General features: G+C 38.5%; 1 protein-coding gene across 2 annotated transcripts in view; it reads left to right on the forward strand.

Moving 5' to 3' along the window:
* Positions 1-23,714, forward strand: part of LOC117163525 (popeye domain-containing protein 1-like) — a 64,068-nt gene that overhangs the window by 30,042 nt on the left and 10,312 nt on the right. For both annotated transcript variants that reach the window (XM_033345867.2, XM_076622183.1), the window contains exon 3: positions 22,700-23,041. In XM_033345867.2, coding sequence (XP_033201758.2) covers positions 22,712-23,041 — 330 coding nt within the window. In that variant the 5' untranslated portion in view covers positions 22,700-22,711. The remainder of the gene's footprint in view (positions 1-22,699; positions 23,042-23,714) is intronic.

Consider the following 23,714-nt stretch of genomic DNA (forward strand, 5'->3'; position numbering starts at 1 on the left):
ACAATTTCTACGTTATTTCTAAAAGTCTAAAAGTATTTGTATTAAAACGTTTGTTTAAGAGTTTCTCGAGGATGAACTTTTTATGAGAAAATGCTACGAGTTCGGAATGTTTAACGAGTGGCTGGATACAGTTTTAAGAAAGTTTACTCGAGATATGAAGATCGAACACAGCAACTACGGTCAATCACTATAAACGACTTGACGTACGATCGATCCTCGATGAACGCATTTGTCTTGTAAGCTCCTAAAACACTGCTGCAATAAATTTAAAAACACGAAGACAGCTTAGCATAAAAGAGACTAATACAGTGATCGATATATCAGCTCCATTTGCTTTTTTTATTCGTCAACTAGAAATTACGAGTAAAGTCTGATTATTTGATATTTACGATTTAACATTCCTCTTATCGTCTACTTTTAATATCTCTGTCTTTTGAAGGGAAGCAAATTTACAATTCTAAGGTCGAAGAAGCAATATCATCGCAATCGTTTCAAGCTGACGCGTGATTAGACGCGGAAAGATTTGCAGGAAATATATCGGCGGTCGTAAAGTTGCCTACAAAACGTATATTCCTTTCTTTGGCACACGCCTATTGAAGTCGTTACGAAGCTCTAGGTATTCATTTGAATTTAATGTTCGCGCTGATCGATCGTCTTAGACTTTGGACGACGATGGCGAGAGGAAAATGACGCAGCGAAATCAAGCGAGAACCTCGGCGTAGAAGCTTCTCGGACAATAAAGCTTTGATTCATCGCGTTCAACAATTTCACTGTGTGTACTCGTTGATCTATCCGTTGGCTGGTGCCAAGTTTTTTCACGTTCCGCCGTCTGTCTATAAATTTTTCGGTTTCGAATCTCTACCTTCTCTACTAAAGGATATTCGACGAAGAAAGAGAAAAAGAAAAAAAAGAGCTGTAAGTGGATCGATATCGGATCAAAGGGAACGTTAGCGATCACGTCGTGACAGAATAAACTTTCAGTAATCGAAGGTTCCGCTGCTTTCACCTGACTTTGAGTAATAGAATCTTCTGGAAACGGAAACGCTATGGTGATTATTTTACTGGCGTTGGTTGCGATTTCGAAACGCGTTTCGAAATAGCATCCCCACGGTAATAAAATGGAAATCGAGTTGTACGTGTAGCCATGCCGACGTGGCAACGTCATTATAAGTTTCTGTTGCCGCTGTTATTAGAAAATTCACGTTCCATTGAGTGCGCGGTCTGTCGGCCGGCTTAAAGACGGGTCGACGATAAATTGTTCCACTTTGGATTTATTTGTTTCAAAGAAAAGCTTCGCGGATCGAGGTCGACCCCTATCTTCCGGGAAGGAAAACTTTCTAGCAGAGTGCGATAAAGAATCGCAAGTTTGCGCGATCTTTTGTGTTCATATTTTATCTGCATTCTGGTTGTTGGTTCGAGTAGGAAAGCTGGTTACCTAATGACGGGGAAAATAAGTAAAACGAGACAGAACTTTGACTCGAGGTTTTTAAATGAACTGAAAAATTTCTCCTTAGGCTGCCGTTAAAGCATATGAAGTCTTAATTCGCGGATACTTTATTTCTGCTAGAAAATTTATTTTAATAACGAAGGATATTACGATTTCCGGATAAGTTTGAAAGAACGATTTTTATTTTGCTATAAAAAAATATTTCTTTGGAAATGCGAACAGAGAAAAGTCTTTTATAGCGGATGAAGCGATCGCGAATAAAATGAGTCATTATAGCGACGTGTATCGTGTTCTAACAAATCCCTTGCCAAAATATTCGCTTTCTATCGAAATTGGCGATCTATTCCTGTCGTAGCTGTAGGCGCCGTAAGATGAATATTTCTTTTGCGCTTATCTCCTGTGTATGCTACATAATGAAGCTTCTATTTTCTTTAGAAACATAAAAATGATAAAAAAACAGTATGAAGACTTTTTATTTCTACTATGTTGCCCGAATGAGTTTAGTTACTTAATCTGCGTTACCATAGATGTTATAAATTAACATATAAGATCAAATATCGTGATTTGTGGACAGGCATCAAAATTTTGTGCCATGAATTTATGGTAAGGAGCGTTTATCCGGAAAGCCAATGGGCTTCTTGGATGGGCCACTTACTCGGATAGATAGAAGCCTCGTGTCTTGCGGAGCAGTTTCCAGAGACTAAGCACCCAATAACAGATTTCAAAGTGGCTCTCGATCGAAACTGTCCCTCGACACAAGTTTACAGGCTATAAAATTCTGCCGTTGAATGCGAAATTTTCAACCTGTTCGCGAACGTTTCAACTACATGCGTTGCGTATCTAAACTCTATATTTCATTTCCTTTTTGCTTCTTTTCTCATACTTGTTGCTCGAAGAAGTTTAATTTCATTCTACGCGTTCTGACAGTTCGTCGAAATACGCATCCACTGAACTGAACGTAGCCATTACGAGAGGAATCGAGTACCTTGAACGTTAGGCATCCTCTGATAACCCAATTAATCACGTCCACGACTCGCCTCGTGTGAGCCGTCTGTTTTCGTCCTTGACTCGATAACGTCGCGATAATTAGAGGCGAGATATTTCTCGCGTGCGCCTGCCAGAGCGAGGGGCCAGCCGCGTAATGCCTGCAAGGGCAAAATTTCGACTTGTTCGCCTGCCTATTCGCTTCGCCGCGAAATTCTACCGCTGATTGCTCTAATTATCTCTACCATGGATCTCTCTTGTTTCGTCTCAAATTTAATGCTTTACGCAATTACGCGATACGCATGCTAATGTACGCTTTCCGTCGCTTTCAAGGCTTTTCATTTTCACACCGTCACCCCACGGCCTTAAAGTACGCCTACGCGTAAGCGAATAGGTGCATGTATCGTCGTCGAGAAGATTGCTAAATCGATGACGTTAGGTGGTCGTATTTTGCCTAGTGTAGGCGCTAACTACTTTTCTCTTTTCTTCCTAATGGCTATGCAAATATACAATTTCCGTGAATTAATGTAGCGCTTTGATTAAACCTTGTACGTCGTTTAGACTATGTTCGGCCCAATCGCGTTTTTCTATTAATAACACTATGACGGCCGACTAGTTTCGAGCGCGCAACTTTCGCGCCAAGAATTACAAACATAGTTCACTGTGCACTATATATTTTACCAATAATTCGTATACAGTGATTTTATCTATTGAATAAATTATAACGCGGAAGCTTTAACTACGTAAAATCTGCCAAATACATAAATCCGAACTTAAAAGTCTCAAAGACAAATTCCATCAGATACGTGGCGAAAGATAGCAGACACTGAACGGGTGCGATAAGTCACGGTTGACACTAGACACTGGCGACGTGCACACCTAATCGATTATCGTAGCAAGCTGGGTTGCAATTAATGAGAAAATATGAAGCCACTACACCATTGCTGGCTGATATCCCACACCGTGTGTCTCTTTAACTCTTTCTCTCTCTCTCTCTCTCTCTTCATTTGCACATTGTCAGCACATCCCGTGATAACCTGCTCGCACGATAGAATATTTATCGCTGCGCTATGGCTTACAAACGGCATGCAAAATACATGGACGCGCCACGCTGCTGGATATCCGAACAGAAACCGAACGCGCGTCAGCTTTTCCATAGTTGTAGTTAGAAGTAGTTGCTGAAAGTTCTAAGCATGTCCAAGTACGTTATTTTTATGTTAACAACAGCGTGTCGAAGGGAATATTAGATTATACATATATACCTAGTCCTGAGAATGTCATTCTTACCAAAGGCTTAAGTAGAGTTAAGACTCAGTATTTTACCAAAGCTATGGGGCTTGTAGAAAATACGATCAAAGGGGGACATTGTGTATTAGGCGCGCGGGGGTTATGCCTGTTCACCTAATACGGGCTATGCCCCACACGGGCTATGCCCGATCCTCTAATACGGGTTATGCCCATAGTTGTAGGTTAAAGAGTTAACATGGCTCATTCGTTACGTTTATGGCTGTTGAGGCGAGATGATGGACCAATCTGTCTGGCAGAATTTATACTAAAAACATTGAATCGAATGGGGCTTACGACACACGTTGGTAGAATTTTGCCGTTCGATTCAAGGGCAACGTTGTTTTCTGTGGTCTGCAGAATTTATTGGTTTATGGATGAAATAGGTTCAATTTAGACGGCACATTTTCTCCCTTTCTTTTGAATTCCATACGCCACGGCTTGATCTTCGAAATTTATGAATGAGAATATATTTTGCACGCTCATTGTCGAACGTAAACGATTCGATCCCGTATAGGCATTAGGTTATTTCAGAACGCAATGGCGCACGACCTTAAGGCTTTTATCGTTCACTGACTCGAATAAATCAGAATGGTTCGAATTCGTATAGAGACGACTAAATCAATTCCCTGGGAAATCTCACGTCTCTGAAGTTAATCGATTAAAAGCTACCAACTTACTTCGTCTAATCGTAAACTGAACGTGTATGAGGATAAAACATAAGATTTGTAATCTCAACCGATCTTTCACATTTTACAAATCTTACCTAATTTAGTTTTGTATATATTGGTCCCAACTTCATTATTTTATCGAACGAATGCTACGAATTTGACTTTAATTTAAACAAATGTTTACGCAATGCCATCATCGAGAGAAATGGAAATACATTCGTGCGTGCATACAACTTAGGATAAAATCTATGGTAATAGCGTTGCTATTCATACAGGAAACATAAACGAAACATGTGGAAAATGTATGTAGATACTCTGTACGTGGTAAATAAAGCTGTAACAGAAACACGGCTTAATAAATCTCGACTATTTCATTTCACGCTGAAAAATCTAGAAAATTATAAAATAAAATTCCTTTCGCATGTTCTGGTGTTAATAACACCGCCGCACAATAGCCCGATACTTTCATTCGGAATACCGTCTGATTCGTCTTTTATTAAACTTTCATCCACTGGGCGTGCCGCTTATTACGTTTTCACGGAGAACGTGGCTGGGGCTAAGTGCATGGTAAAAGGCGGCCGTGAAACGAGAGGCAATAAGTGAGCAGCACGGGGTACATATATCTTGTCACGATATCCTTAAACACAGGAACGCTTTGCCAACGGCCAATAAATGCGGCTCTCGCATGGCTAACAACACGGCACAGCTCTCAATCCTAGAAATTCCCAAGTGACTTTCACCGGTCTTTCTTGTCGGCTGGAAAAACTTTCATCCCCCTTGCGCTACCACCCACTTACTCGGCCACGTTCTTCGTACTCACGCGAACAAGAAGCAACGCGTTCATCTTACGTGATTGTTATTTCGTTTCGAGGCTTGAAAATTCTCCGGAGCATTTCATCGCCGCTACGCGTTGCCCGAATTCAATTTTCTTTTTCCATTAATGTCGCCTACACGCCTGCTTCTCCCTTCTTTGGTTATACGTTAGTCATTTCGTTGCGTGAGAAATTCACTCGGCAGAAACGCCTTCGTGATTGTGTTCCGTGACAGAAACTCCTTCACGTTTCGTCATCCTCAGCTACGCCACGGCCAACATCATCGATTTCTTCCTTTTTGCCGGTTACTCCTGCGTTTAATCTTCGATTTAATCTTCTTGTTTTTCCCCTCTTGAAACTTCTACCTGTTTTCCTTCTTATTCATATCGATCGTATCGGCTTTACAATTATCTCATACTACACATTATTTTTTCATTTACTCACGAACGTTGGCTATCGCTCAAAAGAAAACTTCGTATCTCCGATACAGATTCTGATTTCACATGTTTATCGAACTTGTAATTTGGAAACTGGCGTTATTTATGGGAAAATTGAAACGTCGATAAACATGTTTCTGTCTGTACGTACGTAACGTAATATTTCTCCCTATACATAAGTGTAACGTTTTAGTCTTGTTAGTTTTAAAGTTGGCGATGCTTTAACTTCGTGTAAAAATAATGGGCCCGGCGTCGGTATAGTAAAAACTTGAATGTTCCATAAGTTATAAAAGTACATTGGCTTCATAAATGAAAGGCTGGAGCGTAATGGAAAATACGTTGGAAGCAGCAAAAGCTACGCTCTAAGCATGCAGTATAAAACAAATATATAAAAATTTTATAGAATCGAATGATGCATGTAAGAAGCGTACGCCCGTAACTTTTTAATGACTTGCACATTTTGTTATATTAATGTGTTTTCTCTACATTTTAACCGAAGGCAACGTTCATATTTCAATTTTCACATTCAATTTCCATCATACAATCTATTTGAATTCTACCTTGAAGTAATGTTAAACCCAAATTAATTCTAATCAAAAAGAATAGCTAGGAAAATACGTTGGACTAATTTTTCTGACGATGATCTATGCTTTATCTATATTTTATACTTTATACTTTACGATGAAAAGCGAATATTAGCTCTCGTTCTTGAGAGGTGGTAACATCTCTCACGACGTGTTTTCATTGCTTGTTACGTTGAAATTTTAATCGTCGTATCGCGCGATTAATTTCTTTTACGTATCGTAGGTAGAAACTTAACCGGAATGTACTCGTACTTAATGGAATATCGCCGTATTTCTATTGAAATTTATACGCAGAATACGAATATTCACGCGCAGAGTCATGTTTAAATTAAAATATATATTTAATCCCGTTATTCAGCTAACCAAAATGCTTTGATCGCTTTTCGCTGGGAAATCCCAGTGTATTATAGCATATTATCGCGGAATGTCCGAGATAGTTAAGATTTTCAGCTGAAAAAGTCGAGGATCTTAAAACGTCGGCGATGATCCCATTTCTATTCATTACGTTCGAGCACCGTGTTCCATTTTATTTTCCTCCGATCTTTATTTCGCGACACTACATTTTCGTTTTTTCTCGTTTCACATCCTGAAAACCGGGCGGAAGGTCGAAAAATAAATTAAATTATCGCCAGACGGATTAAACAGAGATTGCGGATCTTAGCGCGAATTCAGAACGAAGTAGACACCTCTCCGGATAATTCGATATTACCGTTCGATTCTGAGTATTTCCGTACAAGCCCCGTGCTAATCCGATTTTGCATTGACGAGATTGCATCGTCTACCCGGAAATTCGTCAGGGCAATCTTCCGGTCGAATCTCACAGATCGGGACAATCTAGCGTAAACATTGTCGCGTACGCATTAATTGCTCCGCAGCCTATTTACGCTATTTCATAATTACATTTGTCGTGGTTCGACTTGCCCGATTTCGTTCAATGGGCAATCCATTTCGTTTATTCAGCTCGTGGAAATGATTTTACGAAGTACAGAGAACCGAACGTAATTGAGATATATTGCAATGAAATAACGATATCGGTAAATTTTTTTGTGGAAAGATATTAGACTATAATTTTATTATTTTTGTTATAGTACAGTATAATGCAGTTCTCTTTGCAAGGTAGCTTTATTAAAATAATCATCAATTTTTCTCTTTAAACGAAATGATTCACACGTGATTAACAAGTATAATGGACGTTAAAATTATTTAAAACGTGACCCTTCGATGTTTCATTATCCGAGACTCGATTGAACATTTGAGAAGCGGAGGTTACACGCGTAAAAAAATTAGGCTGGAAGGAGTTATCGATCATTCACTTTCGTTGCCATCCCTTCTTGGTTGATGAAACCACGCAGTTTTGTTTCTCTTATTGACCTAGTTTCCGGGACCGCTCTTATTATTTATTTAAAAGTAGCGTAAACGTATCGTGACACGGCCGTACCAGGGAACTCCTCCCCTTCCTTTTTATTTTTTCACTAAGATGAAACAACGTCAATGTTCTGTACAACGGGAAACATTGGAACTCAAGTTGCCGAAATAATTGTTTAAATATTTGTGAAACGTAGATATTTAAGTTGCAGATGTCGTTATTCTATCCTACGTGCTGCAAATCTTTTATTTGGTCTGAATTCTAGACTTTCGCAATTTTTCGTTTGAAATTAGGAAGATTAACGTAATAATTGTAAAGTAATTTGTAGAAACTAATTAAACATAACTTATGCGCAAGATTTCCATATTGAATTGGAATTTTGTCAGACTAATTGTCAAAATAATCTTCAGCAATATTTTTACAATACGTACTGCTTATTGCTAAAATTTGTTATCAGCGAAGCGCTAAATTGAGATACGTCGATGAAATTAGACAGCGGAAAGAAACACCACTTTAACGAGGTATTCGTTGACCCGGAACTTCAAATGTCACGGAGGGATACACGAACCTTTTTATCCAACGCTTCTTGCACAAATGAGATTATCAAAAACACAAAAATGTGAAATCCTGATCCGAATGGAAGTTCATTGATTTCTTCGCAAAATAAAACGATTGTTTTGGCCGCTATCGTCACATGGATAGAAAATCACTTTTTTTTTTATTTCTAGACGCAAAGGAAGACAGTTTTGATTCAGCAACAAGCAGACGCTTCATAGATGTAAATCTCATTAGATTTTTAAATGAGCTTTCTTTGGATGATCGCCAAACACGCGTTTGAGACACTTAAAATCTGTGTGATAATCAATAAATTTTGAGAGTCGCTGTGCGAAAGCAATTTGCCAAATGACTTTCCTGCATTTCTGTAAACGACTGTTAGTCAGACGACAGATGCGACTGCCGTTCTAAAATTAGTTTCGTAAAAGTGCAATTGGATCGTAACTGTTTCAGAAATGTCTCTGGTGTTTCAAAATCCGGTTAATATTTCTGTTCATAACCGTACAACAGTCTAAATAAGTTTATCTTATTTCTATCGCTTATTTTTATATCTTTCCTCGTCGCTCATTTTTATTCCCTTTCGATAATACGATATAATAGGATTTTACAAACAAAAACAAAGTAATTACAAAATTGCATAGTTTTTAAACCCGTAATAAATTAAGTCTTTTTATTTTTATTAAAGTTGCTCCGTTACATTCCATACATTTTACTTCCTATTTAATCCGAATCTTAAATCCCGAAGAAACTGTAAAACCACCACGTTCAACCTGTAACATCGCCAAAACCCTGTCCATAAAGTTACCAAACATCGCATCGATTAGCCAGAGACAGCTGCTCAATCCCCACCCCAAAAAAGTAATCGTAAAAGCATCGATTAACGAAGCCGGGCGGCGTTAATCGGGGTCTCGCCTTTCTCGAAAGGCGTTCACCGGTCTGGAAGTCGCTCGATTCGCGAGGGTTGAGATTACGTAAAGCGAATGGTCCGTGACCCGGTGGATTTAGAAATCACCGGTCTCGTATCTCGTGTTCCCGATCAGCGTTGTTACACTATTATTAACAAATCAATCAATGACCGATGGTCATCGTATCGCCGCCGTATCCTGTACATGCAGGGATATCGTTCGCGACTGTAAACTCTAGAGAAAGGAGATTTCGCGATTTCGCGTCGTCTCAATAAGACAAGGTTGGCGTGGTGTTCGGCTTCCAGTTAGATAAGATCTGCTTCGCTGGTACCTCTGGGTAGGTGGTCCGATGAAGCGAGCCGATTGTGGAAGCCTGGTTGGCGCTATTTCGAGGGGCAGATTTTCCAGCGGCCGCCAGAAAATATCCTGCAAGATCTGCCGACCCGTAAAACACGGCCAGTAAAACCGCTTTCGAAACGAAAGTTTCAGTCACGCAGATGTTACGCGACCTCGAAGATAATACAGTTCTAGCTATTGCATCGGCTTCCCAGGCGATGAATCACGGATAGACGGAATCAAGGCTCTTTCAAAGATCGATACCACTCGGCCGGGATTCCTCGTATTTTTAGACCGCCTTTTGGACCATTTGCATTCTACCTTCCCTTGATGGAGTGCTTGGGCTATCGATGATGATGAGTACCGCGGGGGGTAAGGTCAAACAGATACGATAGCAGGTTACCGGGGAACCGTTGTACGATGCCTGACGAAAGTTCTTTCGATGTATATCTTTCTTTTTCAAGAAGGGGTATGTAGAGATTGGAAACAGAATCTTTGGTAAAATACGCGAGTATCTGTGTTCACTGCTGTTCACCGTTGGCCAGAAGAAACGGTAATGTAATTGTCATGAATATTCAGCTGCAACGTAAATACTGTTTTCGGTACTCTGTCTAAATCGTAGCGATAATAGTAATTTGTAGTGTTGCGGAGTACAAGTTGTTGTTTCAAATTAGGACGAATGAACGTCAATTTAATGCTGATTAGATTAACAAAGCAATTAGTCCACTTCGAATTGCATTTGTTTAACTTTGGCAAATGGTATACGATAAAAAAGTTGCTCGCTTTTAATTAAAATACTTTTAATTAGCAGCAGAACTCCGGACGCAGTTATTTTGCATCGAGCAAGCAAATACAGCGCAAAGATCTTTCCTTATCGAAGTATCGCGCGGAACTTATTTCACCTCTAACAAATTTTCTATTCCTACGATCCCCTCGGACTCTGTGCTCTCTACATTTCCGCATTACCTATACAATTTTCTTCCCTACGATCGTGCTAAATTTTTTCTCCGACATCCTTACTTCGACTCTCTGGTAACGTCACTTCAACGTTCCGCCTTTTCAGGCAGTTTTCCGTTGGGTTTACGAGTCCGAGCGAAAATTCCTGAAATATGCAAATCCCGACTAGCGTATCACAGGAGCGGATTTTTCAGTAGGATGCCGAAGACGAAAAGCTATGCACCTGGAGCAGACCAGCTAACTTAAACGGCACACGGGATCGAGTATGTACCTACCTGCTCCCGGAACCGCAAGGATTTAGGGTGCCCTGGCGATACTTTTTCCCTTCGCTGTGATAACCTGCCTGTTTGCCTGCTCGATAAATATCGTGTCGTAGAAAAACGAAAACTTGGCGCACTCGCGTTAACTTCCGGCTCCAGAGCGAACGTTTAACGTTAACAGGTTGGAGAGGCGCGGATTTTTGGTGCGATTCTTGTACTTTCGTCTTATAGTGTCTCTTTCATGACAATCAACTGGATATAACGCTTTACGATGTAATTTTACAGCGCAGAAACGTCATTTCGTTTGCATGCATAATTTTTAAAAAACGTGACTTTGATAAAGATGGAGATATTTCATTTAATAACAGCGTTGACGAAAATGTTGATAAAGATCTAACGTAACTCTACTGTTGAAAATGACAACGTGAGTTCGTGCTCGCCACCCATATGCAGATGCGTTAGTTATAAGAAATAGTAAATAGAAGATAATCCTAGTTACAATCGATAGATTTAGTCGATAGGCTTAAGATGCTTTTTGTTTTTATCCCCATTTTTTGTAAGCGCGTGCAATAAAGTTTTTTTTGGCTCACAACGGTGTGATAGATTTATCCATTCAATAAAGTAATAACTATTGCGATCCTACCTCTGAGTATAGAAATAACAACATCTACCCTGGATATTCCTAGCATCGTGATATCGAAGTAACTTAAATATTCCTTAACACCGGTATCTTAAACGAAATTTTCTACGTATACGATTAAATGAAGTAGATGGTTCCATAATCGTAATTTGTCTCAATATCGCGAAACTGATCCTTGTGAAACCTCGTGTAAAACGAAGTTAGCCGTACATAGCAAGTAGGTGTAGATTTCAATATCTATTAAGCACATTCAGGTCACGGAGACATTGCTGGCAACAAGTGTCAGCAACGCTTTCCCAAAATTAGCCAATGTAACGCCCTGCTTCGTCGTCATTTGCTTATTAAAATAACCATTATCCAAACTCTTTTTAACGTCAAATAAAATCAGATCAAGCGAATTACGGTCGCTATTTATTCCTCAACAAAACAATATGTTACTTTATTTATGGTTTTCAATTATGTTTCAATTCAATTTTTACCAGACGTACACAAAATAAAACTGTCAGATCAAGATACACGAATGCGTAACCTTAAGTTCATGCGATGTTATAAAGAGTAAACTTTATCCTATCAAAGCTGACCGAGAAATTGTTTCGGCCCGTATCAATTTATACCGGCAAGAGCAATACAATTCTCCATTCAATTTATAAAAAATGTTATTACCCGACCAACGAAAATTCGACATGCAAATAGGAAGAAATTTCGTCGAACACGTGAACGCTGTTTATTTCAATTGGAATGCGAATCGTTCCCAATTCCCTCGTAAACCGTTCCCGTGTCTCCCAGCATTTTCATAGTCACGCGAATGACTACGAGTCGAATGTTTACGAGCAGTTGCACTTTGAGGAGCATAAAAATTTGTTCTTTCAAAGAATAAAGCTTCGAGTGTCTCCGACTGTCGTATCGTGGCTAGTCGATTTAATCCTTCCACGTTACGTAACGCGGTACGAGTGAAATTAATTGCAACGTTACATGCAACATGTGTCAGCATCGGCCACTTCATGCTTACACGTTGCTATCGCTATTTACCCTATCGCCTGGAGATTCGAATATCGCATGATCTAAAACCTTAATGTATCCCGCGTATTTCTTGACGAACTTGTCGAACGAAGCCTCGCCATAGATATTCTATCGACACAATCTTACGATTTCGTATTTCTTCTTGTTTGGACATTCCTCAAACCTGGAATAAATACAGAAGAATTGTTTTTAACGCAAACGACTTTTCATATCAATTTTATATTGAAATATTTTTTGTCAAAGTTAAACATTCGGTGACGAAAATCTGTGGTTTAAACTAAATTGAATATCGCAGTTTATTCCAAACAAAACGCTATTTTGTGTCACGATATTTGATATCACCATTCGATTTAAGCTACTTTCACGTTACTCGTATATTCTCGTAAAAGTATCTGAAAAAAGAAAGAATCGCGAGATTAAACAGCAGGTGATTAATGTAATGAAATTGTTAGAACTGCTGACAGCAATTTCACTATGCGTCAAGGGTGACGAATCCGGAGGTAACGAAATTAATATTGGAATCGTCAGGACCAGGCGCGATAGCGATTATTCGCAAGCGAGCCAGTGCGGTCAAGTAATTCGCCAACAACGTTTATTTCCTCACCCATGCAAACCACTTACAAACTAACGATGAGTAACTCGTTAAATGTTCGCCAACACATTGCGTTTGCTAGATATGCCTCCTATTCGCTCGATCGTCCAAATCGTGCGAATTTAACACACACGTATATATATATATATATATATATATATATATATATATATATATATGCAAATCCACGGTCGTGATATCTATATATATAGATATATATATAATGCTAGTGCTCTATATGATACGATATCCCGAACGCTGGAACCAGTCGATTGAGAATTGAGATTCCTGTCTAATTCGAGATCATCGAATTAATCGGTTGATCGGCTATCATTTCGACCCGATTCAAACACCGATCGAACGATTTTAATAAGAACATCCTCAAACGTTCTCTTAATTAGCCAGAAAATTTTCGTAGACACAATTTCATGAATTTTTATGAACACAAATAATTCTTATGAATTTTCATGAATTTATAAACTGTAAAAATTGTTTAACCCTGTTACGTTTCTTCGATCTTCGACGCTTTAGAACGCTGAAATTTTCATATTAATAATTCGAAATCGGTAATCTTAGTAATGAACAATTGATGCTGTAAACGCTCTAATTAGCGTTGGTATTTGGAAATACGCGCTCGTCAGTGGACCGTAATCGGCTACGAGATTAGTATTTAGTCCAAAGCGGAATGCAATTAACGAAATAAACAATTCATGCGCAGCCATCGAGAACGCGATGAGAGATACGATGAATTTATCAGAGGTTAATCTCGCCGTGAAGTATCATTTATTCGATCTGGTATCCATTCATAGCGTTACAAGTAGCGTTTACCATTCACTTCCCGTCTAACGTATAAAACGTTTCATTGCGACTTACGCGATGTTCACGAATTGAGCGATATTTTCCTACGACACGTGGCATCGATCGATAAAAACCTGACGCAAATCTAGAAATTATGGGGTTGGATTCATAAAGGGAGTTATAGCGTTCGGTTGGGAATCGTTGGCGAACCGTTCACGCGAGCTTAGGAGAGAAAAACTTGAGGCTTGTCGCATGAACATACTCTGATTCTGATCGAGCGTAAAATCGATCCTTCAACTTACAGGCCATATTTTTCATTTTTATCGAGTTCTTTTGATTGGAAAGAACTAGTCATTTTTAAAAATTGTTCGTTATAATCTTAGAATATGTTTGTTGCAAGCTTTAGTTTCTATAATACTTTGCACAACTATATCTTTAGACGCGACAGATTCCTTTTCAAGAGGAAACATTCGCGGAAACATTCTTTTTCGGTCATTGAGTAACATTAACGTAGAAAGACGAAGAAAATCTATTTGTATTTTCTCTTGTAATCTGCGTGTTAATTAAAAAATCAATATGTAAAAAGCTGAAGGAAGAGCTTGAAAGATAGAACTTTTGTGAAGTCGTAATACTCTTCGTAATATTCTCCGGTTCAATGGACCTCGGAAGGTAGAGTAAATAGCACATTTGTCACATCTGTTACGAAAAGCCATAAAGATAGCGTGTCGTGGTAACGCTCATTCATAATGTCGGAAAGCCCAGCTTTAACGTAAATATTTATTCTTGATATTTGGTAAGATCTGGAACCCCTGATTGTGAGTCTCCGTGTTACTTGCAAATTGTATTTACCATTGAAACGAGATGAATCTGCTCAAATCTTGCACGAGTACTTGGAAAATGCTATCTATGTAGATCCTTGTTCAACATCAGATTCTCTGATATACATAATTTAGTATATTAAACGTTTCATTTGATATTTCGAATAATCGTTTATTTAATATTTGCAATGCCATTATCATTATTCGCAGCTATTTACTGCTAATAAAATTTTCTTCCATCAAATGCGGCAGGGGCTGGTTCTAGTTCTTTCCAAAAAAATGTCACGCTTCGATCCACTCTAGCTCCTAATTAATATTAAAATATTCCTCGATCGGGGATGCCTCATTTATCATCTCGGCCATGAAGCGTAAAAAGTGAAACTTGAAAAATCGCAAGATCTGTTGACGTTTTATAACTTGGCGTCGCGATTCTTCGCGAGATAGGAAGATCGTACCGATAGACGTGACGGTTTCCAGTGACGACTCGTCGGATGAAATCGCGATCAATTTTTACCAAAGCCAAATACGAGAAATCGTTCGTTTGCCAGGCGATCACGAACCTTCTGACGTGTAATCAGACCCGAGGAACCGGCATCGGAATAGTAACAGTCACCGTGATTTATTCGCGGCGAATTAGTATTTACGCGGATAGCTTCTTTCTCAGTAACGTCAATATTTTCCCGCTTCCGTAAATTGAGATTTAATTTCGCTGAAATTTTCCGACCGCGATGTTTCATTATTTCGCCTCGTCATTTTCCACGCAAGAAACGCACCTCTTCACCGGATGAACAAGTTAATCGAGAGAGATTATATTTATCGTTTCTGCAGCTGTATTGTGATCGTTTTTTCATTCTTGAAAGAATTCGGAAATTTGTTCAGTGAAAATACGGTGGCTGCAAAAAATATTAGCTTGTCCGGAAAGTATCTTTCTTTCGCGAACGTGTTTTTTACAACAGTGCACCTTCACACAAACGTGAAACCAAGTCTGTGAAATGTCGCGGTGTTTATCTCAACAGAACAAAATGGATCGTACATAATTCGACAAAATAATATAACACAAAAAACGTTGTCGTATTATTCCCTTTGTATTATTTCCCCATAAAAGGAAAGAAACTTTTCAGACAACCTAATACTTGCACGCAAAACCCTAATCTTCGGAGAAAACGTCTGTCTATAGAGCTTTATATTTTATTTACACAGATCAGATCAGATTTTTCGAACATTCAATAATATGGAAAGTTACTTTCATTTCTATGGTATTATATGGGTAAGTGGATATAGGTTTAAAATCATGAATATTTAAAATCTACGAATTTTCATGTTAATCCGTATTACGCGTATTCGGAGAAAATAGTGGAATTTATAGGCTTCTACCTATAAATAGTAGCATTTTCAATAATATGTCGTTAAATTGGCTGTTACATATGTTACTTTGAATATTAATTTATGCTTCGGTAAACTGTGATTTATATTGTATCGCTTTGTAATGAATTCCATATATTCGATAGCTTCGATAACGACGATGCAAAAGAGAGAATAATTTATTTGCGAATACGTAACGAAAACCTAAGAGCGGATGTAGTGTTGAAATTTTTTAAATAATTATCCGTGCGTTAGTCGACCTAAGATATACATGAAATATCAATCTGGACAATACATCGATAGTTTGATATCTTAAAGGGAGAAAATAGTACGAAACGAGATTGCCATTCACACAGAAATCTAGTAATTCTATAGTATTTATGCGATTAGTCACGATACTGATTTTCGCTGAAATTCCTCGGCGAGAAACGTTAATGGCATGTTGCTGTAAGAAATTTCGATTAACCATTCATTCGAAGTACCATACAAAAAATAATTTTAAGGAAGTTAAGAAAAAACTACAAACTACTAACTATTACTAACAAAAAACTAAAAACTACAATATGTATATTGAATGTATATTGAGAAAAAACACATATATATATGTGTGTGAAGAATACACGTTTCCATATTGTTTACGACAGTTACAAGCAGTTTAAGTAATAAAAAAAATAGACATTATTTTTTTACAATACTCGATCGTTTTAACGGAAATGTAAAAGATCGAATGAGCGAAGCGAAACATCTGCACGAGCAAATTTAATGATTCACGGTACATCGATGGCCGATTATCCAATGTGATATCCATTTGAAAACTCTTGCTTGAAAAATAGCTGTAGCCCAGAGTGGTCGTTTCGAAACAACGACAGAATAAGTGCCCTCGTCTCGCGGTTGTTGGAAATTTACGATATCCTTTAACCTTGGTAGTTGAATGTAGCGTGATTTGCGGCAAGTTAAATAACAACTCGTTCAATCGTCGACAGAACGGAAGCTCTGTTTGAATTCCTCTTAAAACTGCTAGTTACAGCGCTTCATTTTCCGCTACTTGCCCGCTACTTTACATAGATCCGCTTCTAAATTCGCTCGAGGCGATGAACTTTGTTTTCCGCGTTCCGACCGATTCTTAATCCAGATTGAATCGATGTAACTTCGCAGCTCGTTCTCTGTTATCTTCATGGTCGTTTCTGTGTAATACTTCACTATGCGATCGCTAGCAGATATCGAACAGTAATTAGGAATACGTAAGGGACTCGTATCGATAAACGTCTCTAATAAACCGGCAAATAAGAGACTGTTAAGGAAATGCGATAAAACTAGAGAAAATCGTAAAGTTTCTTTTCAGAGCGGCGTATGTAGGCGAACATCGAGTATCGATACCGAAGCGCACATAAACCGGCTGAAACAGTTGTAAAAAGGATATCGTAGCAGGACAAGGGATAAGGACGCGTAAACTTGTTATAGGCACACTTCGAGCCGATATAAAAGAACCAGCGTAAAAAGCTCGCGAGCCGCGTGGTGTGATAAATCGATCGACCTCGACCCCTGCTGCTGCGGATGGTTGTAAAGGATCTTTTGGGACGAAATATTTACCAAAATTTTAACGTTTTCTTAACTGGTTCGTCACGTGTTTCAAAGTGTATGCTTCTTACGTTAAAAAGTTGAAAAGCTTCCAAAGATCAGGCATCGAGATTCAACGGCTCGATGCATTACGTGGGCGGGTCTAAAATAATAGAGTTTTTGATAGGCATGAAAATGATTCTACGATGGAAATAAAATAGGCTAAATTGAACGAGATCGCGTGATAAAAACTTCTCGATTGGGATCGCGCTGAAAATTTCATGTTCCAAGGACGGATGCAAATTAACCTTAATGTCACTTGAGCGTTAATTTTAGATTATATCAAAATCGCATCACCTTCGTTATTTTCTATTCTGTTTCGTTCGTTTCTTTATATACAAATATTTCGCCATATGAATTATTCATCAGGTTATTTCGATTTCATCGGAGATAACAAATTTCGTTTTAAATCAAGCAATCGGTATATAAATTTCTTCTTCTCTATCAACTTACTCTACCAATGTGTTGATCGTGATCAACGTTTCTCCACTTTGCAGGTTGGCTGAAACATTCAAAGTATACTTTTACGTCTTATAACGAACACTTTTCGACTGATTGAGGGAATACGTTCCCAAGGGAATAAAATGAAATTTTCCCGACCTAGATTCGTTCCTATGGCGGAGAAACTCGTACAGTTGTAACGCGAACCTGTAAATAATAATCTAAGTTAGTTTCTCGAGACGCGCGCGTACGAAGAGAGGAACTGCTGGAAATTTTGCGAAAGAACGGACCCGCGTGTCGAGTGGCGAAAAGGGACTTGCTCGCTGTTTCGTTCAACGCTCGCCTCTCCTTCCTGCTGAAAGAGCCGTATATCTCTTCTTTCCTTAGAAAAGCAACAGAATAGCTGGCCTGAAAGTACGTGGAAAACAGGCTTCTTGAAAGAGACAACCGATCCATTCAGGTGGAATCTTTTTCAAAACTCGCTAAATCCACTGTGCGTATAACTGTCGTGTCCACGTTTAAATACAGATGTAAATTTTCTGAAAGAATTTGAACGACGATTACAATACATTACGAAAATTATCGTTGTTTGATTATTTTGATTAGATGATTTGATACTGTAATTTTTGCACTGGGTAATTAATCAGGCAGAAGCGACAAAAGTCTCGATTCTTTCGATATATTTACGAAGACGCATCGGTATGTCGTACCTTATAAATTTCAATAACTTTACTCTTTTGGAACTTTTGAATGGAAAAGTTGCAAGTTTCATATCAGCTCGGTACTGACTTCCAAACAACACCGATGTTAAAAATCGGAGAGCAGATGCGAAGCATTCTTATCAGCATGGAAACTGAACTTTTGTCGGACTCTGTATATTATCGTTTTTGCGATCTAGTAAGCGACTTGAAAAAAAGCAATCACGGAAGCCATAAATCAAACTAGAGAAAACGATAAGCTAATCGGATTTGTCGGATTAGAATGTAAATCCAAATATATTATTTTAAGCAATAAATACATTCGATCTGTCTTTCTAATTCTTTTATCCAAAATGTTTGTTTTGTCTGACAAATGTCTGACAAAAAGCTCACTTGCCTTTGTAACAAGTGTTATTCATTTCTAGTCAGAGTGGAAACTTTCTTTTATTAAAAACCATCCGCACGAATAAATCTACTTCCAAGAAGAAGAGTCAACAAGACAGAAAACGAGAAAAGAAAAAGACGACTTAACATTGGCCGTTTCGTTCCACGTCTTAGCTGGCTACAAAAATCTCTGCCGTGCAGATTCAAACGTTCACTCTTTTGTTATGCTCGAGAAATGAAATGAGCGCACGGCTGGATCATTCCCAAGTTAGGTCAATTGTTGTAAAAGCAACGAGTCCTGACCGAGGCAGCGAGCCTTCGACATCGGCCAAATCTCATTCGACGCGCCTGTATTCTTCCAAAGATACCGTTCGCAGAAGAATTTTCCAATACCCCGGCTTCGTTATCACGATGCGCAAGTTTGTCATGCTCTTTATTCACCGTGAACACGAATTGGATGTTTCCTCGACATTGAACGTGCGAGCCGCTTAATTGAACGAAGTAGTATACTTTATTGTCGCGAGGATTAATAAAAATAAATGATGCAAGCGTCGATACTCGGAATTATTTGATAACGAACGGGTGATATTTTAATAATTGATTTGCTTGGATTAATTATGAAAATGGGATTACAATAAAAATCATTTTCATACCGTAATGTGTAGCGAGTATTTTTGTAATTGCTCGTCCGATCGGTGGAATCGAATAATATCGAAGAGAATTGAATTAAATTTTGATTTCAATGAGGATAACGGAAAGCGGATTAAGTTAATATCGCGATATTGCAGTTCAAGTTATAGCAAGAATGGTAGCGTACATTGTACAGAGCGATGGATATTTTCGTGTTTCGTCAGATTTTGCATGCAAAGCGCTTCTTCCAGCGGAAGAACTTAGTAGAAGCGTTATCAAAAAAGTTGGAAATACTTTGCACTCGAGTTAAATGTATAAGCTGTAAGAGGTTGGAAAGCAATCCTGAGAAAATCTCGTACTAGTTGTTCGATGAAAATTCTGAAACATAAAATATTTAAGACCTTTCAATTTATCCGTGTGATACTTGTGACGAAGAACAGGATAATCAAAGATATTTCACGTTTCTGTTTCGTTTATTACCTTGCAAAGGCGTTCTCTTCTTCCAACTAAATTCACCAAAATAAATATCCTATTTTCATCTTATTCAACGCTCCATAAAGAATCCTCGAGCATCTAAAACGGATAATATCCTCGAAGCCCGCTTGGGCAATCAAATATCGATACTGCACGTTTCACATCGCAACCCAATTATTAGCACCCCGTGCGTGCCGATACATCAAAACCATTCTCTACGGCACAATAAAAATTGAGTTTTCTTCGGGATTAAAACGAAGCTTCCAATCGCGCGGACGTGCCGGATTGTTCCAATAAGGCGGGCAATCCGACTTATATTTTTTTCCAGCAATCGCCTAGCCAGATTGAAATGGAAATACGCGAACTTCGATGGTACGGGTGTCGCGCGTCGGAAACACGAAGAAGAGGAGGAAACGCGGTGAGTCGCGAAACCTGCGAAACGGCCGCGCCCGACAGACAAATTGCATTAAATCTCCATTGGCGGCGCGTGGAAAATATTGACGCCGTCGCGCAGCCCCTTTCGCGTAAATATTGATACTCTGCGAATGAATCGTACCGGTTGCATCTTTCATGTGATCGCCGCTTTCGTTCTCAGTTCGTTTGCTCTCCTGCATGGAAAATAAACTGGAGAAGAAACGAACGAACTCTGGTCTAGAAGCGTATTCGTATAGAGTCGTAGTTCTCTTCTTTGCAGACGTCGCGAGCTTTTCGGTATCTTTATGTCCGTCGTAAAGCATTCACCGTTCAAACTGTCTGCACATACTTGTCTTATTTGCTTGTTTCAAAAGAGGATTACCAGTTTGTTTGTCTCTATGCAGGTCTGTGTGAGTGTGCGTGTGCGTTAAGGCTTGAATATTCGATGTACGAGAAACGCAGTTGAAGAATACTACGTAGAAGTGAAAATTGACAAATTGGTGGAAATAATAAAGAATTAATTCGAGGGATGCTGTTACTTGTACTTACTTCGAGTACTTGGATTACTTGTACTACGATGAATTGAAAATAACTATCTTGCGATTTGTAATGAGACAAAGTGGTAATTAGATGTTTGTAGATAAATTGGAAATTTGAACGAGAGGATAGGTGAAGCAGATCTAAATCGAATGACTCTGTACAACGAACGCTACTATAGCAATCGATGCATTTCGGACAATGTAACTAAATTGAACGACACTCTAGAATGAATGCAACTTAACTGTTCAATTTTCTGCGCGTTAAAATCTTTTAACAGATACGTTATCGTATAATAAAATGATGCCGAATATTCGACAGTCCTCTAACGTATTATCGCAAGATATTTTCTATTTTTAATAAACTCGTGTAATAAGATCAAATAACTTTCGTAAGTTCGTCGCTGGTTCTTTTATTAATTTCAATTTACCAGAATGTTGTAATGTATAAATTGAATTAGAAGAGAAAATAAAAGTTCTTTCTTCGCGAACATGAAACATTCTTGAGAAAAGGATTGTCTGACCTAAATAAAAGTGATCTATTATTAACACCCTGAGGAGGTCTGAAATAATTTGATGTTCACCTTTCGTGACTGCAAACTTACACGTGAGTTTCATCCTTTTATCTGTGATCTGTTTAAAGTAATTACGATAACAGACGGCACACTACGCAAAGTAATTTGCAGAAAGATGTATCACGACCGATATAACGCGCGAAAAATGGCAGAATAATTCGTCTACGTTTTCATACCTCCTCGAATATTAAACAGTTGTCAATCTGTTCTGATATTTCCATTTCATATGATACTTGATAATTTTTTAATATCCAAACTCCAACGATAATTTTTTTCCCAAGTTTTTAAATCTTTAAGATTCTTAAAGATGTATGGTGACAGTTCCAGAAAATTGTATTAGTATTGCTACAGTAATTATTTCCTAATTCTCTGGAATAATATATCTCCCATCACTTTCCCTTCCACTTTTGAGTATAATTTCCTAAGAAGGTATAAGAAAAATTCATCAGAAGTAGAGCCTGCTTGACGTATTCGGGCACTTTTGCTTCTACATCATATTTTATTCATCAAGGTATGATTGATTGCCTTGATTTATAGGGGTTCGTTCAAAAAAGGCTTCGGTTAACTGTTATCCTCTCCGGTGAGCAGACTGATCTAATCAGCCGAAATGATCTAATCGAAAAAGTGCCGAGTTTCTCCTGTTCGACATAGAAACATACCAGTAAAAAAGATTTATACGTATTTCGATTAATTGATCATTGTCGAATCTTCGAAGTAAGTTCGAGTCAAATTATAGTAAGAGAAGGCAATGCTTTTACATTTAACGATAGTTTTCCACTGATTCAGTGTTTTAAAATTCTACTATGATAATATTAACATTCGAGAATTTTAATACCGTTTTTAAAATTATTAAACTTTTTCTCTCTATATCTTGCGCTCTGTGCTTGAACATCTTAATATTATATTGTTATTTCGTTCGTCTTATATACCATTATACTATCGTTTTTCATATTGTTCATCGATATTAACGCGACACTAAATTGAAAAATAAGGATTCGCCTCAAGAATGTTATCTTTCTTTTACCATTCTTCTACCATTCAATATATCATTCGAAAACCGATATCTCAATAAACCGATGATACTACAATTTGGCTATTTCAGTGGAAGAAGGTGATGGCCCGTACCACGCGCTCGCGACGAAAAATGGCGAATACGACTGATGCTCCCTCGCCTGCGAGCAGCCTTTTGTCGTCCACCACGACGACCCCGTTCACCAGCCCGACATCGACAAGCTACTCCACCGAGGGCTATACCTTCAATTACAGCGGCCTTCCCAGCCTAGGTGGCTACTCATTGGAGGATTTGAATTACACGGAACTCTGGGTGGACGTATGGAATAGCACCGAGGCCAGTAACGTGACTGAGAGGTTAAATACCACTGTACTGTCATCGGGAGCAGGCTACTGCGACGAATGGGAGGCAGCGCAACACAAACTCTTCCAAGTAAACTCTCCTCTTCATTTCTATAAACGTAGCAATAGCTTGAGTTTACGGGAATTGAGCCATAGATCCGATAGATCGATATTCTATTCGTACTATATTCTAATAAAAATTGACTTTAAGGCAATCGCTGGAAGAAACAATGACGGTCTAACTAAATTGTCGGATTAATCATGTATCACACAGTGATAACGAAAATGGGAACTTTCGATAAATTTAAACTAGTACTCGTTTATCCGTTGCTGATCGATAACACCATCGCCATCTTTATCGCCACTTTATTTAACGGGCAATGGATTTAAACGATACGTGAAAACGAATCGAGCAACGAGCAACTATTTATCAACTGGACGAGTTTTGGAAACTATAGCGATATTTTTCAAGCTTTCATCGGCGTCGGTCAGAATATAAGAAAAATTGCAGGTTCATAATTTTTCATTCGCTGTACGTTTTAAAAATCTCTTATAGCGTTTAACTAATTAAAAAAGCAACGAAAGGAAAGGCAAACCAAGAAACACGTACAAATTACTATGCTTTAGTGATTACAATCCCATACACTCCGTACATGAGTTTCTTCGTTAAAAAAAAAAAGCCATGGAACAAGTCTTCGACAGTTTGACGAAAAAAGAACGCGAAAAATCGTAGCTTCCATCTAGGCAGTAGATTCCGTGCAACT

This window comes from Bombus vancouverensis, chromosome 10 (assembly GCF_051014615.1).
Source record: "Bombus vancouverensis nearcticus chromosome 10, iyBomVanc1_principal, whole genome shotgun sequence".
Classification (NCBI taxonomy): domain Eukaryota; kingdom Metazoa; phylum Arthropoda; class Insecta; order Hymenoptera; family Apidae; genus Bombus; species Bombus vancouverensis.